Here is a 25456-nt window from a genome sequence, read left to right as displayed (position 1 = left end):
ATCTGACAGCTTTTCCCAGACCTAGGCCACTGGGGGGCATTTTTTTAGTCCAAAGGTACATGCAGTTCACAGGCCTGCCTGTAGATACAGCCTGTGGATGTAATGTCAATTAGGGTTTGTCTGAGGTCTTTTCTTTTGACTCACAGGGTGTAGAGGTAAAACACACACAGAGCACTGGCTTGTTTGACATATTTCTGCTCGATTGTCACAGCAAGTAAATGATGAATGGACACAAATTCAGACCTTGATTCCAAATTGTTCAATAACCTTTTATATAACATCTAAGTTCTGAATTTTTTTTTTTTTTGCCAGCTGTGAAATATGGAAGTACAGATGATTTTTTTTTTATAATAACATACATGTTCATTTAGTTTAAAGGCTTTAAGTTGCAAAGACTTCAGTCTTCAGAATTATTTTCCAATAACTGCAAAAAGCAGTTCTTTTTGGCAAGTACTCAGGCCTCCACAGTGATTCCTACAGTACCACGTTGTGTAATGTGAGATGATTGGATTAGCGCATGGATGTTAAAAGTGTGTGGGGGTTATGAACTGAGAGTGTAATCACTGGGTGTAAGAGAACTACATGCCAAATTTGTGGAGTCTGCAAATAAAGTCAACCATTAATCCCTTATGCAGTGCCTTTTGTGTGATTGATCAGTCTCCTTTAGTGTTAGATTGCGCCGAAGTTTGTCCATATACACAACAAAACATCATTTAACCAAATAAGATGGACACTGCAAGTAATACAGTTTATGTGAGACCAAATAAATAATAGTTACCGTTGCCACCTACCTGGCTGGGCTCAAGATGCAGTTGCATATGTTCAGCAATATGGTCATTTGGATTTTCAGGAACATTATCTCCTTGTCTGGTCACTGAATTGGACAAAAACCTGCTTGCACGTTTGGATTTGGGACTTGGTTTAAGACTGGAAACAGTACTGGGATAACAGCTCTCAGTCTGTGCCTGGAAGCATCTGACAACATCTTGAGTGTTGACATGGGTCTGTATTTCAGCCTGTAAAAGAAAGCCATCGTACACATGAATGAGATCATTATGATAAAATATTTAACATGAAATACAAAAAGCACAATAGTATGTAGAGAGATTTAGGAACAAAAAAAGTATGCATGATAAAATCAAGTTATTGCATATATTGTTTAAATGTGAAATATAATGATGTGATATGATACGTGTCATTTCATTAAATGGTAAAAAATGTCAGTTTTGCTCTTTGTATATGCAGTATTACTAGAACATGTACAGATTAAGCAGAGATGAATCTGAGACCACCCCCTCTGTGAATGAGTATCTTAGAAAGACAACTGTACTTTATACTTGTGATGAGTGTAATAAGATAAGACGCTGCAGACAGCTGCCATGAACCCCATTTAGAGGGTACAGCCTAATCATTCTAAGTGCTTACACCTACATCACAAGCATAACCTTCAAAGTCGCAATAATAAACTCCATTTTATAGAGTTAATACATGCACTTCTATTTTACGCAAATTAAACCACATACAGTGTTTGCAGGAACATAGCTAATGTGTCAGATGACCAAGATGGTGTCACACTTCTTGTCCCTTGCCTTGGCAGTATACACCATTTACCTTCTCACTTCCTCGCTTCATTCATTTTACCTTTTCATCCTAACTTCTCATTATGTTTACATATCTATGCTCTGTTAAGATATGTCCTTACTTATGCTCAAGGAACTGAATGAATGCTGCCTTGCAGAATGCTAAATTATTTACTCTGTTGACTATTACAGTTTTTTAAGTTAACATATGTCCTTCAAGGTAATAAGAAATAACTGACAAAATATATATTTTTTGATAATAATTTATGATAATTATGTTCCCAAAAGGTTAATAACACAAGATTTAAAATGAAAGAAAAAGAACATGATCTTTTGTATTCAATATGTCACATTGTGATATGTTAACTAATATCTGTCACTTTTACTCAGATGTGTCAAAAGTATTCACATTTATTCCTCAGGTAGAAGTACAGGGTGTCCCATAAGTCTCCATACATAGGAGACATAATACATATGGTTCTAACATGTATTTCTTTATATTTCTTCTTTATAGTTCTTCAGCAGTGGAGGACACGCATTGAAATAAGTTCCCGACAAAATGGCAGTCATATAGAGCATATTATATAAATAAAAATGGTTTATGTCAAGAAACGTTTATTTTTCCTATGTATGGAGACTTACGGGACACCCTGTATAGATACTAAGGTTTAAAAAGACGTCTCTTGAAGTTAAAGTATCAACTCAAGCTTTTTACTCAAGCAAAAGTGTAAAAGTACTGGTTTCAAAACTACTTAAAGTAAAAAAGTAAATGTACAATATATACTTTAGAAAAATGTTTTTGGGGAGGTGGGGTAGTGCACTATAGGCCCCTGTGGCACCACCTAAGCTTTTGTCCCTGTGGCATTGGGACAAAAGCTTAGGTGGTGCCACAGGGGCCTATAGTGCACTACCCCACCTCCCCAAAAACATTTTTCTAAAGGCCATAATGATTATGTTATATTAAAATATTAATTTTGAAACATTTGGGATGCACTAGTCCACCTGTTTCAACCGCATATATGCCCATTGAAAATGAACACATTTCAGTCCAATGCAAATGTATAAGAACCATATATGTGTACTACTGAGCATTAACATGTTTTTCATGGAGTGGAAGATGTGATGACTAGATGAATGTAAGTATTGAAATGGTGCAAAAAGTCAGGTGTGATGGATTGTGTACAAACCAATAGGGTGTCAGAATGGTATATGTTTATACTTCTCATCAAAACCACAATCAAATTCACTCTATCTGGATGGCGTCATTTATGTGGATAGTTTTTTTATATTTGAACAATGACAAGCCAGAATGAAAACAAGCCGAAATGAAATAGGAGTAATGAGGCTCTTTTTAAAATTTAAGGAGTATAAAGTACAGATAATGGTGTGACAATGTAAGGAGTAGAAGTTAAAAGTCGGCTGAAGAATAATTACTCCAGTAAAGATAACCAAAATTTCTACTTAAGTAAGGTAACGAAGTATTTGTACTTTGTATTGTATTTGTATTTGGTTACTTGACACCTCTGCTTTTACTGTGACTGACAACTGTGACTATATAGGTCACTGAGTCTGTGAATTTTGTATTGGTATGTTGTAAATACAAATGGTGTACACTTACAAATTAAATGAAGCACTTGACAAAACAAAGCATGTTAGCATCTTTGTGTCAGTGGATGACAGAAGACACAGTAGGTAACTGACCGACATAATTTTTGACAACAAAACTCATAGTAAACAAAATTTGTTTTACTTTCCTCAGCACTATAAATGTCCCTCTTATTATTAAAATAAAAAGGAATGACTGTCCATTCTGTGAGCTTGTTTTGTGTCAGACAAAAGAGCTTTTATCCTAATGTAACTGCTTTTGTAAGATTTTGAACTCAAAGACACTGATGTTTGGACAAACAGCACTCTGCTGTGACATGGTGACTATCAGAGTCAGATTCAGAACAGTGCCCAATATGTCAGACAGTGTAAGAGACAAAATGTCTGTTATTCTAAAAGATACAAGCCCTTTCTTGCTGACAACACTTGATGAGGGTGAGTAGTTCTGTCACTGATGTCATTTAAGTCTCAGCACAGTTGAGCTGCGACAAAACACTTGGGGCAGTATTTTTTGTGGCTGTGTAATGATCAGCCCATGCAGTGCTCTGACAGTCTGGTGCTTCCTGATTTCATGTGATATTTTGATCACATGTGAGGAGAAGGACCGATATGTGATTTTTTTTTCTTTCATTATTCAGGTAAAAATGTAAAATTACAAACAATGCAATACTTTTTTAGTTGCACATGTACATCAGACTGATGAGTTATAAATAATACATTATTAATAACATTTCCAATTTATTCGAGAAACATTTGATTATCACAGCTCATTAGTCCTGCTGATTTTAAGACTTCTTTTCTGCAAATGTCTCCTTTTACATAACCATGTTACATAGAGTAATAATGTCTATACTATCCATTCCATATTCCATGTTATCCTATCCCTTTATTCCTTACATACAATCTCTAAGCACACCAAAAAAGCTGGTGCATTTTGAGAAAACCATGTAATTTATAACAGAGGTCTTGCCACAGATACGATCAGAATATCAACATCTAATGTCCATTGTAACTGCTCTTAAATGATGTGGGAGGATTTGATTAATCATTGATGGCATTTAGGAGTTCATTTTAACATGTCTTTAAAAGCTCACAGTTGGTCGGTCAAAGCAACAGCTTAACTCCCTGTGATATGATCAACCACATCCACTTGTACTCTCAATTTCCAATGTGTGGACTTAACCTTCATCCAGGCAGCATGGGTCGATCCCCTTCAGCGTAGGGTCTGGATTAACTGCTGTATGTGTTATAATGGCAGGTATATGACCTTTTTCATTCTTTGCCTATGATGGCTGTGTAGCCTCCGATCAAGTCATGTCCATTTTTATTTACATTGACCAGCATCACAAATCACAAACTTGCCTCTAAAAGGTTTTATGATCGGTCTAATATACGACACCTTGTAGCATTAGATTCACAGTTCCAATAAAGAAAAACTCCAGGTGTATACAAAGAGGAGCATCAGCATGTACGACTATTTAAAACAGACTGACAAACCGGATCACCAGTAATGAAAGGCACATTCACTTACAGTATTCATGTGCCGACTTATTTTATTGCGTATCTCATAGACAAGAACTTGCCCATGGTCATTAAATCTTTAAGAATTAAATCATTCTCTGCAAACTATTCAACAAGCCTGGGGACATTACTTTCCTTATTTTAACATCCTCAGACAGCAAATCTTTGCATCAGAAGTTTCGAAGACATTAGAGCGCATCTGCTAAAACCAAATTTAATGTTCTCTCTCTTTGCCACACATCAGTGGACGTCTAATGAAGGTACAGCATTGCCTCCTTTTCTGCACCGCTTCCCTTTGTGCGTCGCCATTTTAATGGTTGTCAAGAATTTAAGCACATACTTTAACTGGTATTCTAACCTAAGAAAAAGTTGTTTGTTCAAAACAGACAGGCCTGAAAGCTTGTTTTGACCAAATGATGAATAATACATCACAAATTTATTTCCAACTTTTTTGGCGTATGCCAGGTGATCTATGGGTAGCGCTAACAGATGGCTTACAGGTTGTTAGTACGTTAGTATTAAATGAGTGGTCTTCAGTTTTTTGTTAAAACACTAACTGTCTTCAGTGTTGTAATATTGATGTGGTTTCATCTCTTTCATTGTGGGGATTCTGACAGTTGTTATGGTGTTATGGACAAAAACATGTAATTACATAGTATATTTTGGAATTTGAATGAATTATTAATAACACAGAATTCAACAGTGCAGCATCACATACCCAAGGCTACCTTAACCTAGTAAGTAGCAAAAAAGGCAATGATTACAAACATAACAACATTAACCAGATTAAGCATGTTGGTTTGAAGTTTACGTATCACTGTATGATTCAAATGACCCAGCACTATTGGAGTTTTACACAGTGGTAAGTTTGAACTGAATATGATGAAGTTAATTGAACCAGGTTTGCACATGAGAACACAAAACCGTCTATTGCTGAAAACCCAAACACAGTGAACTGATGAAATTAATAGTCTTTTTCCTGTCATTTTTTTTGTCTCTTTCGCTCTCATTCTTTCCAAAGCAAATGAAACAGGATTAGCAAAGAGAGAGAGAGATGCCTGCGTCAGCTGCATGTGTATAATCCCCCAGGCCTAATGTCCTGCCAAAATACACAATTTCGTGTCTGTCTAAATAAGTATGCACATGTGTGTTTGTGTGTGTGTAAGCTTCCACCCATGATCAGCAAGTGAGAGAAGTGTGAGAGCAGATAAACAGAGATGAACACAGAAAGAGATATGCATATAAAGAGCGGTGAGTGGCAGTTTCAGTATGTAAGTACTGTTTGCACACACACATCATCCCAAATCACAAACCATAAAGAAACATGGTGAAGTAAATGAAACCATGCATTCCAAAAATAACAAGAACAAAGAGCAGGAATATAGGAGTGAATATGCCTCTATACTTCAAAGACTTCAGTTTACACATGAGCTAAAGGACAAAAAGTGCACACAGTAAAACCTTTAAAAGTAGTGCATGGGTCAGTAGAGTTAATGCTCCCTGTGGAGCAACAGTGGACTTGATAACAGACTAGCATAACACAGCGAGGTTAAATCTAAACTGGACCTGAGGGAAAGTGTGGATTCATATTGTTAAATCACAAACAGTGTAAGGAGAGTTTCATTTGGAATTAGGTTGTTTTAAACAAAGATTTACAAAGGCCAAAGCCCTACATGTTAGTCAACACAATATTGACTGTGAAATTGTTCACTACTGACAAACGTGGCAAGTTTTGAACTGAAATGCAAAATCACTATTTTACATAGTACCACAATGCAATAGGTTGAATTAAACAGTGAATTTAGAAATAAAAGTATGAATAAAAAAATAAATTAAAATACTTCATCACTGTTTCAATATTCCAGCACATTTTTTCCATGGTGAGCATTCAGTAAAATTTAGGATAAATGAGGATTTTCTTAAAAAAATGGTTCCTGCATTTTTTAAATATAACTTAGGATTTAGTGGCTGTTGCATAATAAATACAACAGGTTGTATTTGTGTGTATGCGTGTTTCATGTATTCAGTACCACTGAATATAGTATCTTATAACTAAATTATTGGTGCAGTATACAGCTTCAGCATTTACTGCTGGCCTGTGTGTGTTTAGGTTCACAAATATCCTCATACAGTATAGAATAGCTTTGGATTGGTTTATACACCCAAGTTTACTATCACAACAAACACAAAATATGTTATGATATCTTGTCTTAAAGCTGGAGGGCTTAAGAGGGTTTTTTTTTAGCATCACATAGCAAAACAATTCCATAAATACCTTTCAGCATATTGTAATTCAAGTGATAGACATGAGACTGCGTCTGCTTATTGCCTATATTTTCAAGCTGAAGAAAATCCAGCCCTCGTTGCCGATTTGGTCTAATCACAGATGTTTTCAGACAGTCAGAGGGTTAAACACATGACTGACATCTGTAATTACTGATCACTGATCCAATTTCATTAGAGGCAAACTGAACAGTTCTATTGCTCTGCTCCATGTGTCAACACAGAAGCTTTTAAAAGTGGCTTGACTTTTTCATAATGGAATGAAACAGTTTCATGTTCATTCATTTTAAATATGGTCTTTTGATTTGACCAGAGAGGAGAGAGCAGCAGACAGGAGGTAAAGTAAGTACACATTTGTGGAATATGAAACCAAACTCCATTGTCTATTTGTACCTTGTATGTAAACAGATGTAGACAGAGCTACATTTTTTACATGCAACAGTAATGACTTTTTTCTAGGTTGTCCCCTAAGAGATACAGCTGAGGCAGGTGTACTGAAAAAGCTTTTTATCCATTTTGTGGACTCAACACAAGTGTGTTGGCTTAATTAAACCCCATGTCACTGACCTGCTGTCTTGTCTCTCCATCTTCTCTTTGACTGGTTTTTGTGGTGTTGGAATGACTGCTGCCTTAGGCCTCTTCTCTTTTCTCTGACTCAATGTGAGTTTATGATTGTCTTTGGTGTGTTTTTGTGTGTGTGTGTGTGTGTGTGTGTGTGTGTGTCTATGTGTTCGTGGAGTGACCAGAATGAGCTTTTATGATCAAGGCATTTACTAATGAGGGACATCCATTTTGTTATCAGACCACAGAACACCACAAAGCTGCAGCAGCAGATCACACGCACAAACACACATATGCTCACTGCAGCCTTTTCTTCCAGATATTTTATGCGTGTGCCAGTGTGCGTGTGCATGCAAAAAAAAGTGAGATGGGGCGCAGAGGCAAAAAATGGAAAAAGACGAGAGGTTGAGATAAGTAGAGAGTCAGGGATGCAAGAAATGCAAAAGAGAATGAGTGAAGCAGAAGGAGAATGGGATCAGAAGAGATATTATTGAAAGTATCTGTGAAAAAGAAAGAGAGACAGACACAGAAAGTAGAAGAGGGAGAGGAGGTAGACTTAATGCACGGGGGATCATGCTCACCTGAATGGGGATGATTCTGTGGAACTTCAGTGCCCCCCTCTGGTGAAATTTGGCAAAGCAGCAAATACAGTAATCCTCTGAGCATTCAGCACACATCTGCAGTACAGAGATACACAGTGCAGTCAATGTGTGTGCATGTGTGTGGAGAAAAGAATAAGAAAACGTGAGCAATTATGTGAGTTAAGAAGGCATAAAATTAAGAAAGAATGATTATGTATGTGTAAGTGCAGAATGCACATTTGTATAACCTCCTGCACTGACAAGCAAAAGCTTAAGAGATATTTGTTAAAGATTTAAACCTAAATCCAGATACCTTTGGCTTCCCACTAACCTCAACCTTGCCAAACAAACTTTGACAGGAGGGATAAATATTGAAATTGACTCTCTCGCAGGATGTTGCAAGGCATGTGTGTATATACGTGTGTATGTGCATGTGTGTGTTTGTGTGTGATTATGAGTTGGAGAAAGCATGAGAGTAAAAGTTTGTATGTCTGTGTGCACATATGCGCATCTGTGCCAAGGGCGTGTGCATGTGTGTTATGTATGTGCATGTGTGTGAATGAATGCATCTTCAGGGAGGTCATTATCATTTCTATCTGTGAGAATCCGGTCTTATTAGTACAGAAAAGACCTTGCATCAGCAGGTTGGGAGGATAGGACTAGTGGACAGAGCACAGTGAGGAGGCCATGGGGAGTGAAAAAGGAGGGAGGTTCCATGGAAGCGGTGGCTAGAGGGGGTAGACCTCAGTATTACAATTCAGGAACAACAAATTTGGCTCATGTTTATTTTTCAGATGGTGTAGTGTACATCCAGATCTAATGACTTTCTTACTCCCCCACCAACTCACTATATTTTACCTGCTTCCTCACGCTGGACCTGGGTGGTAACACGATCCATTTATTCTGTTATATTTAACAGAGTATTCTAAAGGATACTTTTTATGAACAAAATATGACATTTGGCCAAACTCTCAATTCAGTGCATGTTCCCCTATTCTCTGCTGTCAGACCTTTGTGATAGACTGTTGGCATCAACCCCCACCTTGAATATCCATCACTTTACCTTGAGCAAAACACAGTCACAAGGGAGTAGATTCATTAAGCTAACTGATCAACACAAAAAAAGAGTCTAAAGTTCACCAAGATTTGACAGAAAGAGCATTTGATTCTTTTAGATGGAATGAGTGTCTTTCTGTAACATCTACAATGATGCTAAACTTCACTATCCACCCATATGTGGGGGCAGGTTGTTATTACATAAATGTTCCTTCAGTCAGTGCTGTCAGATCCTAACTTACACTATGGTGAAGTCTGAATCGGTACGCTTTTGACCATTAAATAATTAATTAATTAAATATTACTTTGTGTAGTTTCTAGAAGATAGGATGTGGATTGTATTAGAAGGTATTGATGGCCGCTTGTCACTTTGTTTCCATGGTGGAATAATTTACAGGTAGCTGATTATTTGAATGAATTAACTGGATTAAAGTTACTGAATACCTACGTTCTCTTTTTAATACATACTTTCTTGCTCTCTCTCAATTTTAATGACCATTGTTGCTTATATTTGTATCATGATTATCATAAAGGAACATTACTTCAGTATAGTCTTTGGCTATTCTATCTCATATTATTACTTAATGCAATATAGTAAAAAAGGACAACAAAAATATTCATCATAATTCCAAATTCACCTTGCATCACAAGAGGTTATGCAATGCAAATTTGTACCAGCAGATTCACCAATTCATTCTGCAGCTCTGTTTTTACCCATTTGTCTCATCTTCTTTCCATTTAAAGTTTTGTGTCATATAGTAATTGACACATTTATTTATCATAATTATTTTTCATTTTTTCTGCATTACATCCATACGTGTGTATAGGAAAGTGTGTTCGTGCATGCCTACAGCTGCAACATTGCCCTTTAATGGTCCTATAAAGCAGGGCCTCATTTCCCTTCTCAAGCCGAAGGATAAATTACAACCACTCCCCAGGGACTAGGCATCCCTATTAGGCTGCAAGCAGCATATCACTGTTCCCTACTGTGCTATGTAGGAAGAGTTTTTTTTTTTTTTTTTTTTTTTTTGTGCCTGAATGACTCTAGAATACAGCACAAGGTGGAAGAAATGGAATTGGAGTGTGCGTGTGAACATGTGTTCATGTGACTTTTCTAAAACCTTACCAGTATGTTAGACTTGAATCAGATGTTACAGTATTTTTGTGCATTTGTGTCTGTGTGCTTAATGGCAGGTTGAGACAAAATGGCAAAGACAACGATAACACGTCCCATTATTGCTGTCATTATAGCACATACAGGCTATCCAAAATGTGTGTCTGTATTTGTGTGTGTGCTTAGCCTATGTGCTTGCCCAGACTGGTAAAAGCCATTAAGCCCGTCACAATGGGGCACTGGGGGCATCGGGTCTCTCAATGAACAATTCAGTGACATTGCCATCAAATGCAATATCAAGCAAATTACCACATTACCTTTATGTATTGTGTGTGTGTGCGGTGCACTTGAAATAACAACAAAAGGGAAAAATGACCACCTCAACCTTCTCTCTCCTTCATTCCCTCTATCAAGTTCTCTCTCTCACCATTGCTCTCGTTCGCTGTTAATGTCTCTCAACAGCATAAGTTATTCAATACTAAACTCTCTCTGCTTTAAGGTCAGACGTAGAATACCAATTACTCATGAGCAGCTGAGGATCTAGCAGGCGGGGATGTAGGAGCGACTGGTGATCAAGCATGTCTTACTTCATCAGTTTGCCCCAGTCCATTATTCACACACATCTACAAGTACAGTATAGCATTTCATTCATTTCTCTTGCTCACACACACATACACACACACACACACACACAGATACACGCAGCTACATGGCTTGATCCTGCCAGCAGAGCAGCCGTGGATGCAAAGACTGAGAATAAACAATCATGCCTGAAAAGGTCTCGTGTATTGATGAGTGAATCTAGCTAAATTGTTGTTAATGAAAACACAAACACACACAGACCAACGGACTGGACAGTGAGAGAGATGCACTGAGAGGGGAAAACACATTGGGGTTGTCGTCAGAAAAAAGTATAGAATGTTCAACAGGTCTCCTTAAACAGAAAGGTTTCATCTGTATAACCGAGCTCATTATGTTAACTGTTAAATCGATCAGTAATGTGGGCAGATGATTTTGAGCAGTAAAGTATCATTCATGTGTGTTTCTGTGGGCTCATACTATTCCAGCAGCCTTGACGTCACACTGTCCGCATGTCGGTCCCTTTAGCCTGTTTTTTCTTGTTGGTACCGTCCTGATACCCATACCCTTGGTTGGGGCCAGAGGTGGAGGAGGTGGCTGAGCTGGGGCTTAAAAAACAAGCATATTTTTGTTAATATTCAACATGATATCTAATGTATAGTAATGTCTACAACTACCAGCCTATTGTAACAGTGAAGACAGATATAGAGTGAGACAGAGTGAGAGAAACGTGAAAACACTGTAGAACATGCAGAGTTAAACAAAATCTGACATGAGAATCAGAAATTCTGGTAAACATAATGAACTTAACAGAAGAATAAATCGCACTATGGTAAAAGTTAAAATCAGCACATTGTGAAACCTCCTTCCTCAATGTGTGATTTTCTGCCTCAGGCTTTTTTAGTTATTAATAATTCTACCAATGGTGGGTCCTGGTTACAAAGATCAGTCTTTAACAAGAGAATTCCACAGCCAATCCTCTCCCCTGCAGTTGCAGGCATCCACCTAACTGCAGTAACTGTGGGCAAGACACAGAGTATCTACCATTTCCTAGGTGCGGCAGCTGATCTTAAGTGCTATCCTCCATGTGGAAGGTGGAGAGAGTTCCACTACAGGGTGGTGTACAACAGGACCAGAGGGGCTTGAGTGCACATCCGTGTCAATTTTACATGGTGAAGGTAAAATAAAGTTGAAGCCTGGGTCTTGGCAGTAAACTACTCACCTGTCAGTGGTTCATCCTTCAACACTCGGATCTTTACCGTCCCTGCTGATAGCTGTTCAGGAAACAAGGTGAAACAAATCAGTGGTGACAGTCTGTGCTTTCGGCCTCCAAAAATCAGCATATGCTTCCTGTTTGACTTTCCTTTCCTTTTTTGTATGTGTCGATAAATGTGAAAGTTCCACTGTATAGATTTATATATATATATATATATAATAACATTTAATAATGTGTTAAGAAATGTAACAAAAAAAATTCACTAAATTACTTACCATTACTTTATACATTTTCAGTGTAGGTTATAAACTCCTTTAATTTATTGTTGATTCTCTCCAGACTCATATAACTACATATGTTTCATTGTTTAAAGCCTTCAATTTAATAAGGCATAATGTATCTTGACATTAATTGTTAGGAACAAAATCCTGCAGTGTCAATGTTAAAACAGACTTCCACAAAGTGATCTAACCACTTTACAAGTATAAAATACAAAATGCATGTTTTCATGAGTATCTGCTTATTTAAAGAGAAACATAATTGGTTAAAAGGACCTCTCCTGTGTGCAGTCATGGGATTTTAACTGACTGAAGTATAAATACCCCTCTACTGAGAAAGTCGACTGTAGCTTAAAAATAGAGTTACTTATTACACCTCAGCTGCAGTTTCTCAGAAGGCATGTGGGTGACTCTGATCTAATGTAGAAAACGGATTCTATGTTCTGATGAGGCCAAATTTAAACAGTTTGTCTGTCAAGGTAAATGCCATTTAAGCTAAACGCTGCACGTCTTCAGAAAAATACTACCCCCACCTGGCAGTATTGTACTGCTATAGCGATTCCTCCCTACAGCAAGCCCTGGAAGGCTTGTTAGGGTAGAGGGTAAAATGATTGCAGAAAAATATGTAGGGGGAAATGCAGCCTGCAAAAATATGTGGCATGGGAGAAGATTTATTTTTCGAGCATTACGATTACCTGCGTGTCACTGAATGGCCAATTCTGAGCCTAGATCTCAATCTAATAAAGAATTTAAGGCTGAACTTGAAGAGCTCACTGACAGTCCCCAAGCAATCTGACAAAGCCTGAGCAGCTTTTCAAAGATGTATGGGAAAATTTTGCCAAAAAGGCAATGGAGACCTATACACACAATTTCACTCCTGCCAAAGGTGCCACTGCTGAGTATTTACTTGGAGTGGAGTGAGTAAGTATCTTTTTCATATGTTAATAATTTACATCCCTTTTTGGAGATGTGCTTTTACATTTCTATTAAAAGACCTTGTTTCTACAAATTACTGTCATGCAACATAAAATCTACTTTGATTCAGTGTTAAAAAGAAAACCTTCAACTCCTCTTGTAGGTATTGTTAAGCTCTGGTTCAAGTGCTTTTTTTCCTCTTCTTTAATCAAAAACAAAAATTAACACATCATTTTGTTAATTCAGAAGTATTTTGATAGATTTCTCCTGTACCTTTTGGAGTCTATTCTCTTCGTTCCTCTTGGCATTGATCCGCATAGCGTTGCTGTTTAAAGGACCAGACTGTCCAGACTTCCATCGAAACCCTCCTGAATGTCTAAATAGACAGGGAGACAAACAAACACAGGAGCCTTACCTCGCATTTGAACATCAAGGCTCATAAAAATACAGCCCTTGACACTTATTTATGCAGAGTGAGAATTAAAATGATGATTACATTTAGTCAAACTCTGGATTGGATGTTTAATGCAATTCTTTCTGAATAGTCATTTGTTTGTTCTGACTATGAACATCAGATTACTGGAGCGGAACATATAACAAAATGTGGATGGATGTGGATCAGAACAACAAAGCAGAGTTTTTCAAATTTTTTTGATCAGCATAAAAATCAATATTTGATCAATATTACACACATATCATGTAGTATAGAGTACACTTGTATAATGGAAAGAGAAGACACTCAGAGATAATGTATTTTAATCCAGTGAAGTACACAAAGAGATTAAAATATTACGTAGGAGAAAGACCTAATATTGCAAAAAAGTAAGAAATATGAGCATGAAAAAGGAGCACCAGTGTAACATAAATAAATCCTAAATCTGTCTGCATTAATCCTTAAAAAGGAGACCTGAAACTTCAAATCACTTTGTTCCATGAAACAGAGAGGAGTACTTATGTTATAATAACTTTGTCCTACTGTTGTCAACAGGCATAACACCAACAAGAAAAAGTACTTTTCCATACTTGCCTTTGCATATAAAGGAAAATATGGCTTTGCAAATATAAATTATCCATATTTGTACAATGTCAAATGAGCCTAAATTATCACATTGCATGATTTAGTTTGTTTGTTCTCTACATAATGTTTTTCATTCTGTCTTAGACAATGAACCCCAAGTATAAAAACATAAAGTCAAAAATTACAGCAATTATACACACTTGAATGCATAGAGACACTGACGCAACTGAAATACAGAAAACTGAGGTAAATTCACAAGTGTATGTGGAACAAATGCACATGCAGGACACTACTGTCAGCTGCACCAAGTGAAGATGTGCAGAGGGATTCTCATTTAGACATGAGTTATTCATGCTCATGTTGTTGAATTATTTATGCTATTTATACCATTGTGATGTCTGGCTGCCTTTGAAAGAAGTTTATTTTGGTGTGAGCTGGCAGCCTGTCAAGCCACCAGCAGTCAGACTCTATATGTGTGTATTAAGCGTGTCGCTCTGTATCTGTGTGTGTATATATGTGATGCCAAGAGTTGCCAACAGTCCTGACACTGTTGCTGTGCTGCGCTGACACTGAGGGTGGGTGTCAGGTAATCACCCTGGCAACATTGCCTTGGCAACTGGACTGTCGCTATGGGAGACAGTTGAGGCACACCCCTGTCTGAGTTGGATGACAGGGTGTCCCCTCCGGACATGCAATCTGGAGAGATAGTCTATATTAGTGTATATTAGAATGTGAGTATATTTGTGTATCTGTGAGAGCATAGCTTTCACAAAGATCTCATTAATCCACACAGTACCACCTACTCAATTACACCCACACATATGAGGGTACAACTCATGACAATAATGTCTTTTTTTAAAACAGACACAGATACAGTACATGTACAATGCTCCCATTCCATTCTACAGACTATAAATGCAATGGTGAAGATCCCTTCAAAAGTTAAATATTTATCAATATTACATTTTATATCACATTGAACTAACACTAAAAGTGTGGTTTTGTTGTGTGTCTGTCTGTTCAAAGCTTGTCTTGCTACTACCTACACTTGTTACACACAAAAAGGCAGACACACAGGTATACACATCCACACACTACTATTACACTGTGCTGTGTATCCACTTTTTAGTGGATAGATCGTACATGACAACGTCTGACTCACAACTTGCACACCGAAAGCAAACACTGAACATGACACCAAATCTCACCCAGTCAAATAAATTTATTCATCAAAGTTAAAGCAGAAAAAACAAAGTGAGGTGTATGGTTTCACACTGGCTTAGAGTAAGCTCAAATTTTTAAAAGATACTGATTGTGCTCATCGGTGGAGAAATGCCAAATTATTCAGTGTTGCCCCAGGGCAAAAAACAACTGTTGTACCTAGATGCCCAGTGATTCGCTCAAGTACATACGCAACTTATCCCCTTTAAGCAACCCATTTTCACACAAACCAAGAATGGACAACATCTGCGTGTCTCTCACATGCACATATGCAAACACACCTTAAAGTCTGATGCTCAAGTGACAGCGTCATCTCTCAATTCCTCCTTTAAAGTATAGACAAGAGGGCAGGAAGAGGAGAACAAAGAAAATCCAGCAGGTCAAAAGGTCAACATGCACACACACATATGAACATATACAAAAAATAACAAGAAAGAGTCACTATGAAAATACACAAAAACAAGCAGAGAGGAAAACACAAGAAAGAGACAAACCAGGCAAAGACCAACATGAAAAAAGCTAACTATTTTTAGATAAAAAAAAAAAAGAAAGTTAGAGTTAGTAAACCATGTAGGTCTAAAGTCAAAGCTACATTAACTCTGTGACTCGGGCAGACCAAAACAGAGAATAATACACTGCATTTGCCCCTAGCTGCTACTCTGGCTTTATTATCGCCTGTGTACTCCTCACAAACTGATTATATCGCACCTCCAAGAAAACTGCATTTGTCCGTCTATTTATTGTGTGCACATGAGAGTGTATGTGTGTGTGTGTGTGTGTGTGTGTGTGTATAGCACAACTCCAAGACAAAGATGAACAATTCATATACTCTGGGAGCTCCGCGATCTGAGAGACAAGCAGAGAGAGAAAAACAGAGTGGTGTATAACACAGACACATAGTACACTCGACTGCCTGAGCATAAATCACAGTTTGAAGATCTATGGTAAAGGCTTGTCAAAGGTACTCTGGCATGTTCTGGGAGGAAGAGAGAGGTAAGGAAGGAAGCTTGGAGAAAATCCAAGTAACCTCCTCCTCATCATACACCAGAACACCTCATTAATCCACCTTTCCTCCATCCTTGCTTGCTCTTCCTCATTTCACTCCAGAGGAAGTGTTTAGAATCTGCTCCCTCCTTTTCATTAGTGGTGTACCAATTAATTGATTCAAAGTGTGAAGAAAGGTTTCACATCTAAAAGCTGCTGCATCACTGCACCGCTCACAGACAAAAGGTTACAGACGTACAGCTAGATTTATAGAGAGTGACTTCCAAAGCCTAATAGAACATGTGCATTTGTTTTGTTTTGGCATCTATTAATGGCAATTATTTAATGACTGCTCCTGTTTAATTTGAGTTGGTGTGTTTTCAGATTCATAATTCTCCGCTAACTGTGCACCTTCTCTCCCCGAATCCTCCTCTGCCTAGTGTACCATCTGCTTTGCGAAGAATATAAATATGAAGCACAAAGTAGGTTTTAAAAACTGATTAAAAGTGCAGATGTTAAACTCTAGCACAACTAATCTTCTCTCCAATCCAGTCCTAAGTGACAAAAGAACTTGCTGTGAATGCCCTCCCTTTACCCGGCACTAGGAGCAAAAAGGTGTTAAAATATTCTCCATAAAAGCTCTACACAGTCAAGACTGATTAGTTACACTACAGCACGAATCAGCAAGGCATTATTAATCAACAATGGCCTGCCTGAGAGGAGAAGCTGCCTAATGTTCATCTGTCAACAGCAAAATAAGAAACAAGAACAAATGGTTTTAAATAGGAAGTTGTCATTCTGTCAGTTAAAAGTAGCCTCTCAGCCACATCCTTTTCAGGCAATGAAGTTTTAGCTATTTATGTTCTGTTGTAGTGAATTGTCCCACCTTCACAAACTCGCTCCTACATATACACAGTCATATTCACTTTATCTTTCCACTTCTATTCAAGGTACCTCAAACCCAAATATGAAATCTTTTATATGCTAGTCAAAGAGTGTACTGCAACATTTCAAAGGCGAGGGGCTTATGCAGTGTAGAGTACCGTTTGTCTTTAATGACGAAGGAACACCAACACTCACATACTTTGTCAATCTATCCGCTCCTAATGAAAATACACCCAAGAAAACACACATAAATCCCATTATTTATAGAGGTCTTCTGCCAAATACACACACAGGCAGCCATGCACACACCTTGTCGTATCTTAAGGCCAGTGGACCGGTAAATGTTGCAGTATTTCAGTGTGACAGGAAACACTGTGTTTATGAGCTTATCGCTTGTGCAGCCTGGACAAGATGGTCCTTTTCCCCATACTGATGTATGGCTTCTTCATTAAGGCTCAGCCTCCACGAAGCAACAGGAAAGAAGTCATACACAAAACACAACAAAGTATTTTCTCACAATTGTAATGCACCGTCTATTTGTCTTTCTGTGTTGTAATTTATGAATATGAGCCACCACAGGAGCCCTCTGATCGTCAGTTCTAAATCATTCTTTCCTTCAGGGACTGCAGAGACTGGGGTGCAGGGACTTACCCCAGCTACCATCAGGCAAAGGCAGGGTACACCCTGGACACGGAGCCAGTTCATCGCAGAGCAGCTCTAAATCACTAATATTATAATTAGCTGTGCTGGCTCTAAACATGTGTTTGTCTATATATGTGCATGTATCCGTTTCTGGCCGTTGATACATGTATTATGCATCTTCCTGAACCCTGAGTTACGTGCTCATATATTGTGATATACACCCTTATTACACTGTTCTCCATTACTTCACTTTGCGTAACACATCTCGGAGTTATTAATGAAATGAGATGAAATGAGGTGGAGAATGGAGAATAAAACAATCACATTAATAACAGTGTTTGTTTTCATTCTGCAAATTAATTTTCTGCTCAAACCGGCTGAGATGCCCCTCAATCTGAATTTGCTGAATAATAGCCACTGTAATGAACCAGGTATATACTCTATTATCAAATATGGAGGAAAAAATAAATACTGGTGTGTTTGTGTATATGTGTGCGTGTGGGAAAATGGAGCGAGCAAGAGAGAGAATGCATTTTTCCTCATACAATTTGTCTTGATTCCCATGAATAATGACGTTCAATATCTACAACCACTTTATAGGCAGTATTCTGGCCGCTACTGATCATCACAACAGGATAACAGACAAAACATCATCTCTTTTGTTATGATGACACCTATCATCTGTCATTTGACAAACGAGAACTTGAATGAAAAACACGAAAAAAGTCTGTTTCCGTTGCTTACTGGATGTTCAATCTATTCATTGACTTATTTAAGTCAGACCTGGCTTTTAACCATGTTCACACCATGTTTCTCACTTTTGTTTTATTCAGATAGCAGACTAACAGCTCAGTTTCTAGCTCCTGAAAGAGCTGCTTATGTTGGAAAATGCTCACTGAACTGTATTATGGGAATAAAACATGGTTCACCTGATTTAAAGTGTGATATTTACCAGCCTCCAAAACAACACAAAGAACTACCTTGAACTTTTCGAAAGTTACTTGTGTAATTCTCACATTTATCTTTGTCTCAGTCACTCAAAATGAAATAATATGAGAGGCATTTATATAACATAAAACCATAAAGCCTCACTGTGCAGTCTGACCAGAAAATATGTGACTCTGAAGCACCATGGCAGTCAATATATAAAATGCTACAAACAGAAAGTAGTCCTTTGGCTATTGAAAATACAGCTAGAATTAAGAGTGTTACAGCAGGGGGGAATAGCTGACAGGTTTTATAAAGATGATCAGTTATTATTATGTCTGGTAAAGGAAGAAAAACAGTAAAAAGAACAGTCATAACATCATGCTCTGCCTACAAACTTCAGCTTTAAAAACAAAAATTGTCTTTTTTTATCTGCATTTCTAACCCAATGTTAAAGAGCAAGTTCATCAAATGTTAGGGAATAATTCTGACAACTGGATAGAATGAAAGTAAAATCAGGTTAAAACTGAATAAAGACGTTACGAATAAGTTCCTGCAGGGATCTTCTGATCTTATATAGATGTTAGATTAGTCTACTAAAGCAGAGGTCTACTTAGTCTGAGTGGGTTTTACAGTTCAGAATCATGTTGTTCCTCCACCACCTTTTCCCAGTACAGATGCACAGGTCCTCGACCACCCTCTCTCTCATTTATTCCTCTCCTCCATCTATTTCTACCTCTACGCCTCCTTTGTGTTGCTCCTTCTTTTACAGCTGTTCCACTCTGTTTCCCACTGTTTCTCTGCCTCCCACATACACGGTACTTCATAGATCCCCTGCTTGGTTCCCTCTGTGTTCAACTGGAGCAGCCTAGACTTCATGTTTCTGCATCTATATGTTAAACCTTTCATGTCCCAAAATCGCTGTATTCATCACTTAATCCCTTTTAATATAATGTGTCTGACTCGTACCTCCTGCCATTCTGTTTTTCATCATCCCTCTCTTTACCTGCTGTTGTTTCGAGCCTCCCTCTGTCTGTTTTATTTCACCCCATCTGTCTTCTCTCTATATATTATATAACCTTTATTTTTTACTGCATGAACTGTTGTATAACTGCTAAAACTTCAGCATGTTATCTGTTGTAATACTCGTACAACACTTAGAAACAAGCACATTATATCAGTACAACATATTCTCAGTTTTGATTATGTGACAGTAAAAAAAAACATCAAAAGACTTCTGATAAAAAAAAGGCAAGAAAACAATCTCAGCCAATATAATTTTACATAATAGTCTCTCATTTAATAATGATTGTTACACACTATTTAAAACTTCAGTGCTTGATCCATCACCAGCCAAAAATTCCATTCCAGCATATATTAATTCAAGGAGAAAAACTAGATTTCTCTTTTTGGTTGTTTTTACAAGATGTACCTACATGTACAATTACAATTTTATATATTCAGAGGTGTCTTTATAGTAGTAATGGGATGGTAACATGTGACTGACAGGTGTAATTACCATTCACTGTTAAGATTCCATAATGCATCACTCTACTGCTCTAGACACAAAAGTCATGATTATTTGGCTTCAGTCTTCCATTAGAGCATGAAAAAGTGACAGGTCATTTATGTTTATATTTAGAATTTTGTTTTGGCCAGATATACAGAAGGAAGGTATTGTAGCCTATACATTTTTTTATATTCTGACATTTTCCCCTGATTTCTGTCTCCTGCCTGTTTAACTGATAAGTGAACTTTGCAGCAACAGTACTTCTTGTCAAAACTACATAATAATCATGAAAAAGAACAGTTACTTACAATAGTTCCAGGCGTGTTTATGTTGTAAATAATAAGTAGTTATAATAGCTGCTGAGCTCTTGTTCTGAGTCAAAGTGCTGGAATGTCAAACAGACTGACAGATGGGCAGCTTAGTCCTTGTCGCGACTTCCTGCCCCTGGGACCTTCAAGACAACACAGATACTCACACTCTCTCCTTCTTCTCTTTACTCATGCGCTCTTTCAGCTGTTGCAGTTTGTCCTCCATCTCTGTGCTCTCTTGGGCCAGCACCACAGTCTCCATCTTCAGCTCCTGCAGGTTCCTATGGCAACATGCACACACACTCAGATATATGCAATCAATCAACAGCAATCAATCATACAAATGACCTATTCAGTCAGACCGCCAGGCTTTGGTCGATATGTTCAATTCATCTGCCGCACTAGCAGATCCCTGTTTCACATCTGATCAATACTTTAATCAATTAGTCACTGGATCAAGGTACTACCACACCAGACATCAATTCAGTCAATTACCTTTTGGCAAATGAGAAAGTACAGTAGGAGATTGAACTCAATTCATCAAGAAGAAAACAAATACACTGCGAAGCAAACTATCAGGTCCAGGTCACAAGGATCTGTGAATTCTCTGTACAAAAGTTGCACTGACACAAATAGCACAGCAGCCAAGTAACACTGATGAGCTCTACCAAAAGCCTTAAATCACATAACTGATCTTATTCCATCTTACCTGGCATTAAGCTTGACAGATTTGGCTGTGTTGTTAGGAACCACCACAAAGTCATTTAAATTCATGTCTGCACAGTTTTCTCTCCTGCAAAAGTAACCAAGAGTAATGGCATAAAACAGGCTATGATGTGAAGCTCAGTGTAAATTTCACACTGCCATAAATGGACACTGCTGTAATAAAATTAGCAAAATAGCAGGAATAAAATTGCCCAAATATAGAAGTGGCACTTAAAACAAGCAATATGGTATGTTTAAATTGTATCTGGCAGACTTATTTACTTGACAAATGGCTGGTAACTCCCCTAGGCTGTAAAATACCATTACAGAAATTAGTCAGCAAGGCAGATACAATATGTTATTACAGCACTGCAACCACATAAAGCAACCTGTTAGCTCCTTAGCTGTCAGCAACTTGTCACTAGTAGAGTTGGCCGGCTGCTGGAAGTTTTATTCACAGCAGTCTTAACACATTTCCCCTGATGTAATAATGTTTATGCAGGTTTTACACAGCTACAGGGCCTAGAGGTGAGGAAACAAACACCTGGCAACCGTGGTGAGTGCTTTTTGGCAACAACAACTTTAGTTAGCTTACATAACGTAATGTAAATGTCATCCTATTGCATATTGTCTACTTCAACTATTGTGGTCTGTCTCATGAAACGTATAGCAATTTAACAGTTTATGTCAAAGTTCTAGTACATCATCAGTTTTATCTATAGTTTCTCAGCTTGTGGCAAACAGTTATTTAGTTAACAGTTTTTATAGAAGCCCTTTAACGATAAAGGTGACAAATAAAAAGATCTCCTCACTAACATGGCTGCTTGTTTAGCTAAACTAAAACTGCACCTGAAGCTAATTAGGACCTAATTTGGCTAATCTTACTAACGTTACTAACAGCAAGCTTACCTTAAGTTCCTACTGATTTACCAGCTTGGTATTGGCTTTATTTCATTTTTGAACTTGCTGTCATCAATGTATTCTAGTATTAATGAATAAAACTGATCAAAAGTAGCCTACTTCCTTTCGGCCGGCTGCACGTTCTTATGTATCCTGTACCAGACCGCTTCTGTTGGGCTTTTGTTACCGGGACAACCACTGCTATTCTCGCGATATCTCTGCTGCTGACAAGCTTTGTGAACTGCAGAGAGTTTTGTTGTTGTGAACTTCTTACTTCTCTTGTTGACTCACGTTTAATTTTGTTAATGTATATATCGGCTAAAATTTGCTTAGAGGTCTTATTTATGTCTTTGTGCATAAGAAATCAATATAAGTGAATCCTCAAAGGAACTTTGTGTTGGCAAATGCAAGTTATGCAAATTTACAGGATTTCAGTTCTGTTGCAACATGTTGATGGTCATATGAACTATGTTTTCAGGTCAAAAATGTCCAATTTCATCACAATTAATGCTATATTTTCATGTCACAAATGGCCAAGTTATATTTTAACTGGATTTACCTGAAAAACAAATCTATTCTTTTAGATTCCCCAAATTTTCTCACAAGATTATACTACATATCACATGTTTTATTTTTACAGGTTGCAATATGGAGTATGGTGCTGATCCATCCTGCTTATGTTACGCCAATACATACATTAAGATTGTCACACGTCACTTTTTAAATCAACAGTTTTCTAATAATAAGCATTTTTATAAAGAAATAACAATTCTATGTTGTTATTTACTCTTTAGTATGATGATAAACTATACAATAAATAATTATGATACTAGTTTTTGCACAGGGATCATTTGTAGGAACAGTGACATGGCTGCCGAGCATCAGTATGATGGGATTCATAACAATCATGTCACATCCGTCCACTGCCAAATTTTGTGTTTTTGTGTCAGCTGTTATTGTTTTAGATCCACATTACTAACATTTATGAATAAGAGGATAATTAGCAATAGTAAGTATATAAGTTTATTACTAATAAAGTACTGGTACTGACCAGATCATCATGGGTAATGTCATGTCCGTTCACTGTCACGTCCATCCACCAGCAAAAGTTTTGACATACATGTGCTATTCAAAATCCAATATTTCTGAAAATATAGCTTCCACTGTCAAATAATATCAGTAGTCTGTGTACAAATGTAATAGCATTATTTCAACACAGTTCCTTGCATTTCTTACAACTTTTTTTTTTTCTTTTGACAAAAATGGCCACTCATTTGACCTCCTAAGTAAATTTTACCTGATATGTATATTTATGTTCTTGTATGTCTTTGTGTGTTAAGTGAATAAATACAGGATTAAAAGACATCTAGTTCCCTATTGCTTTAGTTATCTTAGGCTGCGGGAATTCCCTTCTAATCAAAATCCTCACAGCATCAAGATAAATCTTACAGCTCTGATAAGAGCTTTGAACCTCTGTTATTTTTTAGCAGATTTTTGGAGTTGTCTGTAGTCATCTGAGATGATGTTTAGATCTGTCATGTTGACAACCATCCCATTTGCACCATAATATAGATGTGTTGGAATGGATCTGGTGAGACCAAAGTGTTTGTTTGTGTCCACAGGAGTATATATGTTTTATTTTATAAAAATGAAATTGTAACGTACCACACATGGATTGTGTTTCCCTTGTGTATACATCTACTTTGTGTGTCTTTCTATCCACATCCATCTAATCCTCATCTGTATTCAACCATGAAAAAACTTACTGGCGGTATTGAAAAAGCACTTTTTTTTTTTTTTTCCATCAGACCATGCCCCTTCCACTGCTCCATTTTCTATGTCTCTATTCTTGCTTGCCATCCTCCCTCTAAAACCACGGGACAATTATGGCTCAGCCAGCAATGAACACACTTCCACCTCATTCCTAAATCCTGCTGTCTCACCCCCTCTCTCTCTTTCTACATTGTTGGCGGATGGCCTATTGCACCTGCCATCAGGGAAGTGTGGGTGTATGACTTATTGAGCGTACCTGAATGTGTGTGCGAGTGGATGGTCATTTAGGGTCGTGACCCTCCAGCTGGATTCTGTCTCTGCTGCTAAACAGTGAGTCTCTCCCACCCTGTCTCTCTCTCTCAGTCCTACCTGCATAGACAGCAGAGCATGCACAGGCATACCGATGAGCAGACCAGAGAGAAGACAAGAGAGTGCAGGGGAAGAGAGGGAGCGAGGGAAATGAAGGATGGGGTAGTGGGGAGGGGGCAAGTAAGAGGCCAGAAGGCACATAGAAAAGCAACGCAAGAGAAAGAGCAAGAACAAGAGAGTGACAGAATGCATGAAAGGAGGGGTACAACAGCAGAGCAGTTGCAGGAAAAAGGACAAGCGTTGCACTGTGAAATGTCACGGCTATTTAATTCATTAGGAGGCAATGATTATGGCACTGTACTGAATGTCATCTGCTGGGTTAAACCTTTCTTGGCGGCCTCATGCTGGATATATATTGACTGTTTGGCAATCATTTGGAAACCTTTTAGCAATGACAGAGTGACAGCAATGGGGTAAGAAAGAACAAAAGAAAGGCTAAAAGAAAGACAGGTGATAGAATAGAGTCTGCCAGACCGAGTCAACGCAGTTTGTGGAACTACTGTTATGCACAGGGGAGAGCAGTTTATCGATGAAATAACAGAGAAATTGTTAAGTAACCTCGAAAAGGGTGTTTGTGAGCTTTCATTCATCCATCTTCTACTTGTTTCAGTTTGGTGTCACGAGGGACTACAGACTGCCTCTGCATTAACACATGCCAGGGTAGCAGACAACCACTGCATCTCTGGATAAACACTAGACACATGCTCATATATGACTACTATTATATTTAATCTTCCACTTCACCTGACTAATCTTTGGAGAAGAGGCAGGGACCAGAGCATGAATCAAAATCAATTCCATTGCTCCAGTTTTCCATAATTATCTCCAGTAAATTAAATTTCCCCAAAACCAAACAAATACTAATGAAGTACAACTTTCTTGAACAAAGAAATACATGCAAATACTTCGTATTATGTGATCTGAT

At 37.8% G+C, this 25456-nt stretch overlaps 1 protein-coding gene across 1 annotated transcript in view; it reads right to left on the bottom strand.

Annotated features, from left to right (window-relative positions):
* Window positions 1-24508, bottom strand: part of zbbx (zinc finger, B-box domain containing) — a 57874-nt gene extending 33366 nt beyond the window's left edge. The window contains exons 1-8 of the mRNA XM_030151243.1: window positions 24419-24508; window positions 21494-21577; window positions 20952-21065; window positions 13563-13665; window positions 12103-12154; window positions 11361-11488; window positions 8132-8227; window positions 792-1016 (exon numbers count right to left, since the gene is read on the bottom strand). Of these exons, the coding sequence (XP_030007103.1) occupies window positions 792-1016; window positions 8132-8227; window positions 11361-11488; window positions 12103-12154; window positions 13563-13665; window positions 20952-21065; window positions 21494-21558 (783 nt within the window). The 5' untranslated portion in view covers window positions 21559-21577; window positions 24419-24508. The remainder of the gene's footprint in view (window positions 1-791; window positions 1017-8131; window positions 8228-11360; window positions 11489-12102; window positions 12155-13562; window positions 13666-20951; window positions 21066-21493; window positions 21578-24418) is intronic.
* Window positions 24509-25456: the final 948 nt, after the last annotated feature.

This window comes from Sphaeramia orbicularis, chromosome 13 (assembly GCF_902148855.1).
Source record: "Sphaeramia orbicularis chromosome 13, fSphaOr1.1, whole genome shotgun sequence".
NCBI lineage: Eukaryota > Metazoa > Chordata > Actinopteri > Kurtiformes > Apogonidae > Sphaeramia > Sphaeramia orbicularis.
The sequence above is the reverse complement of the archived record's forward strand: the minus strand, read 5'-3'. Positions and strand labels throughout refer to the sequence as shown.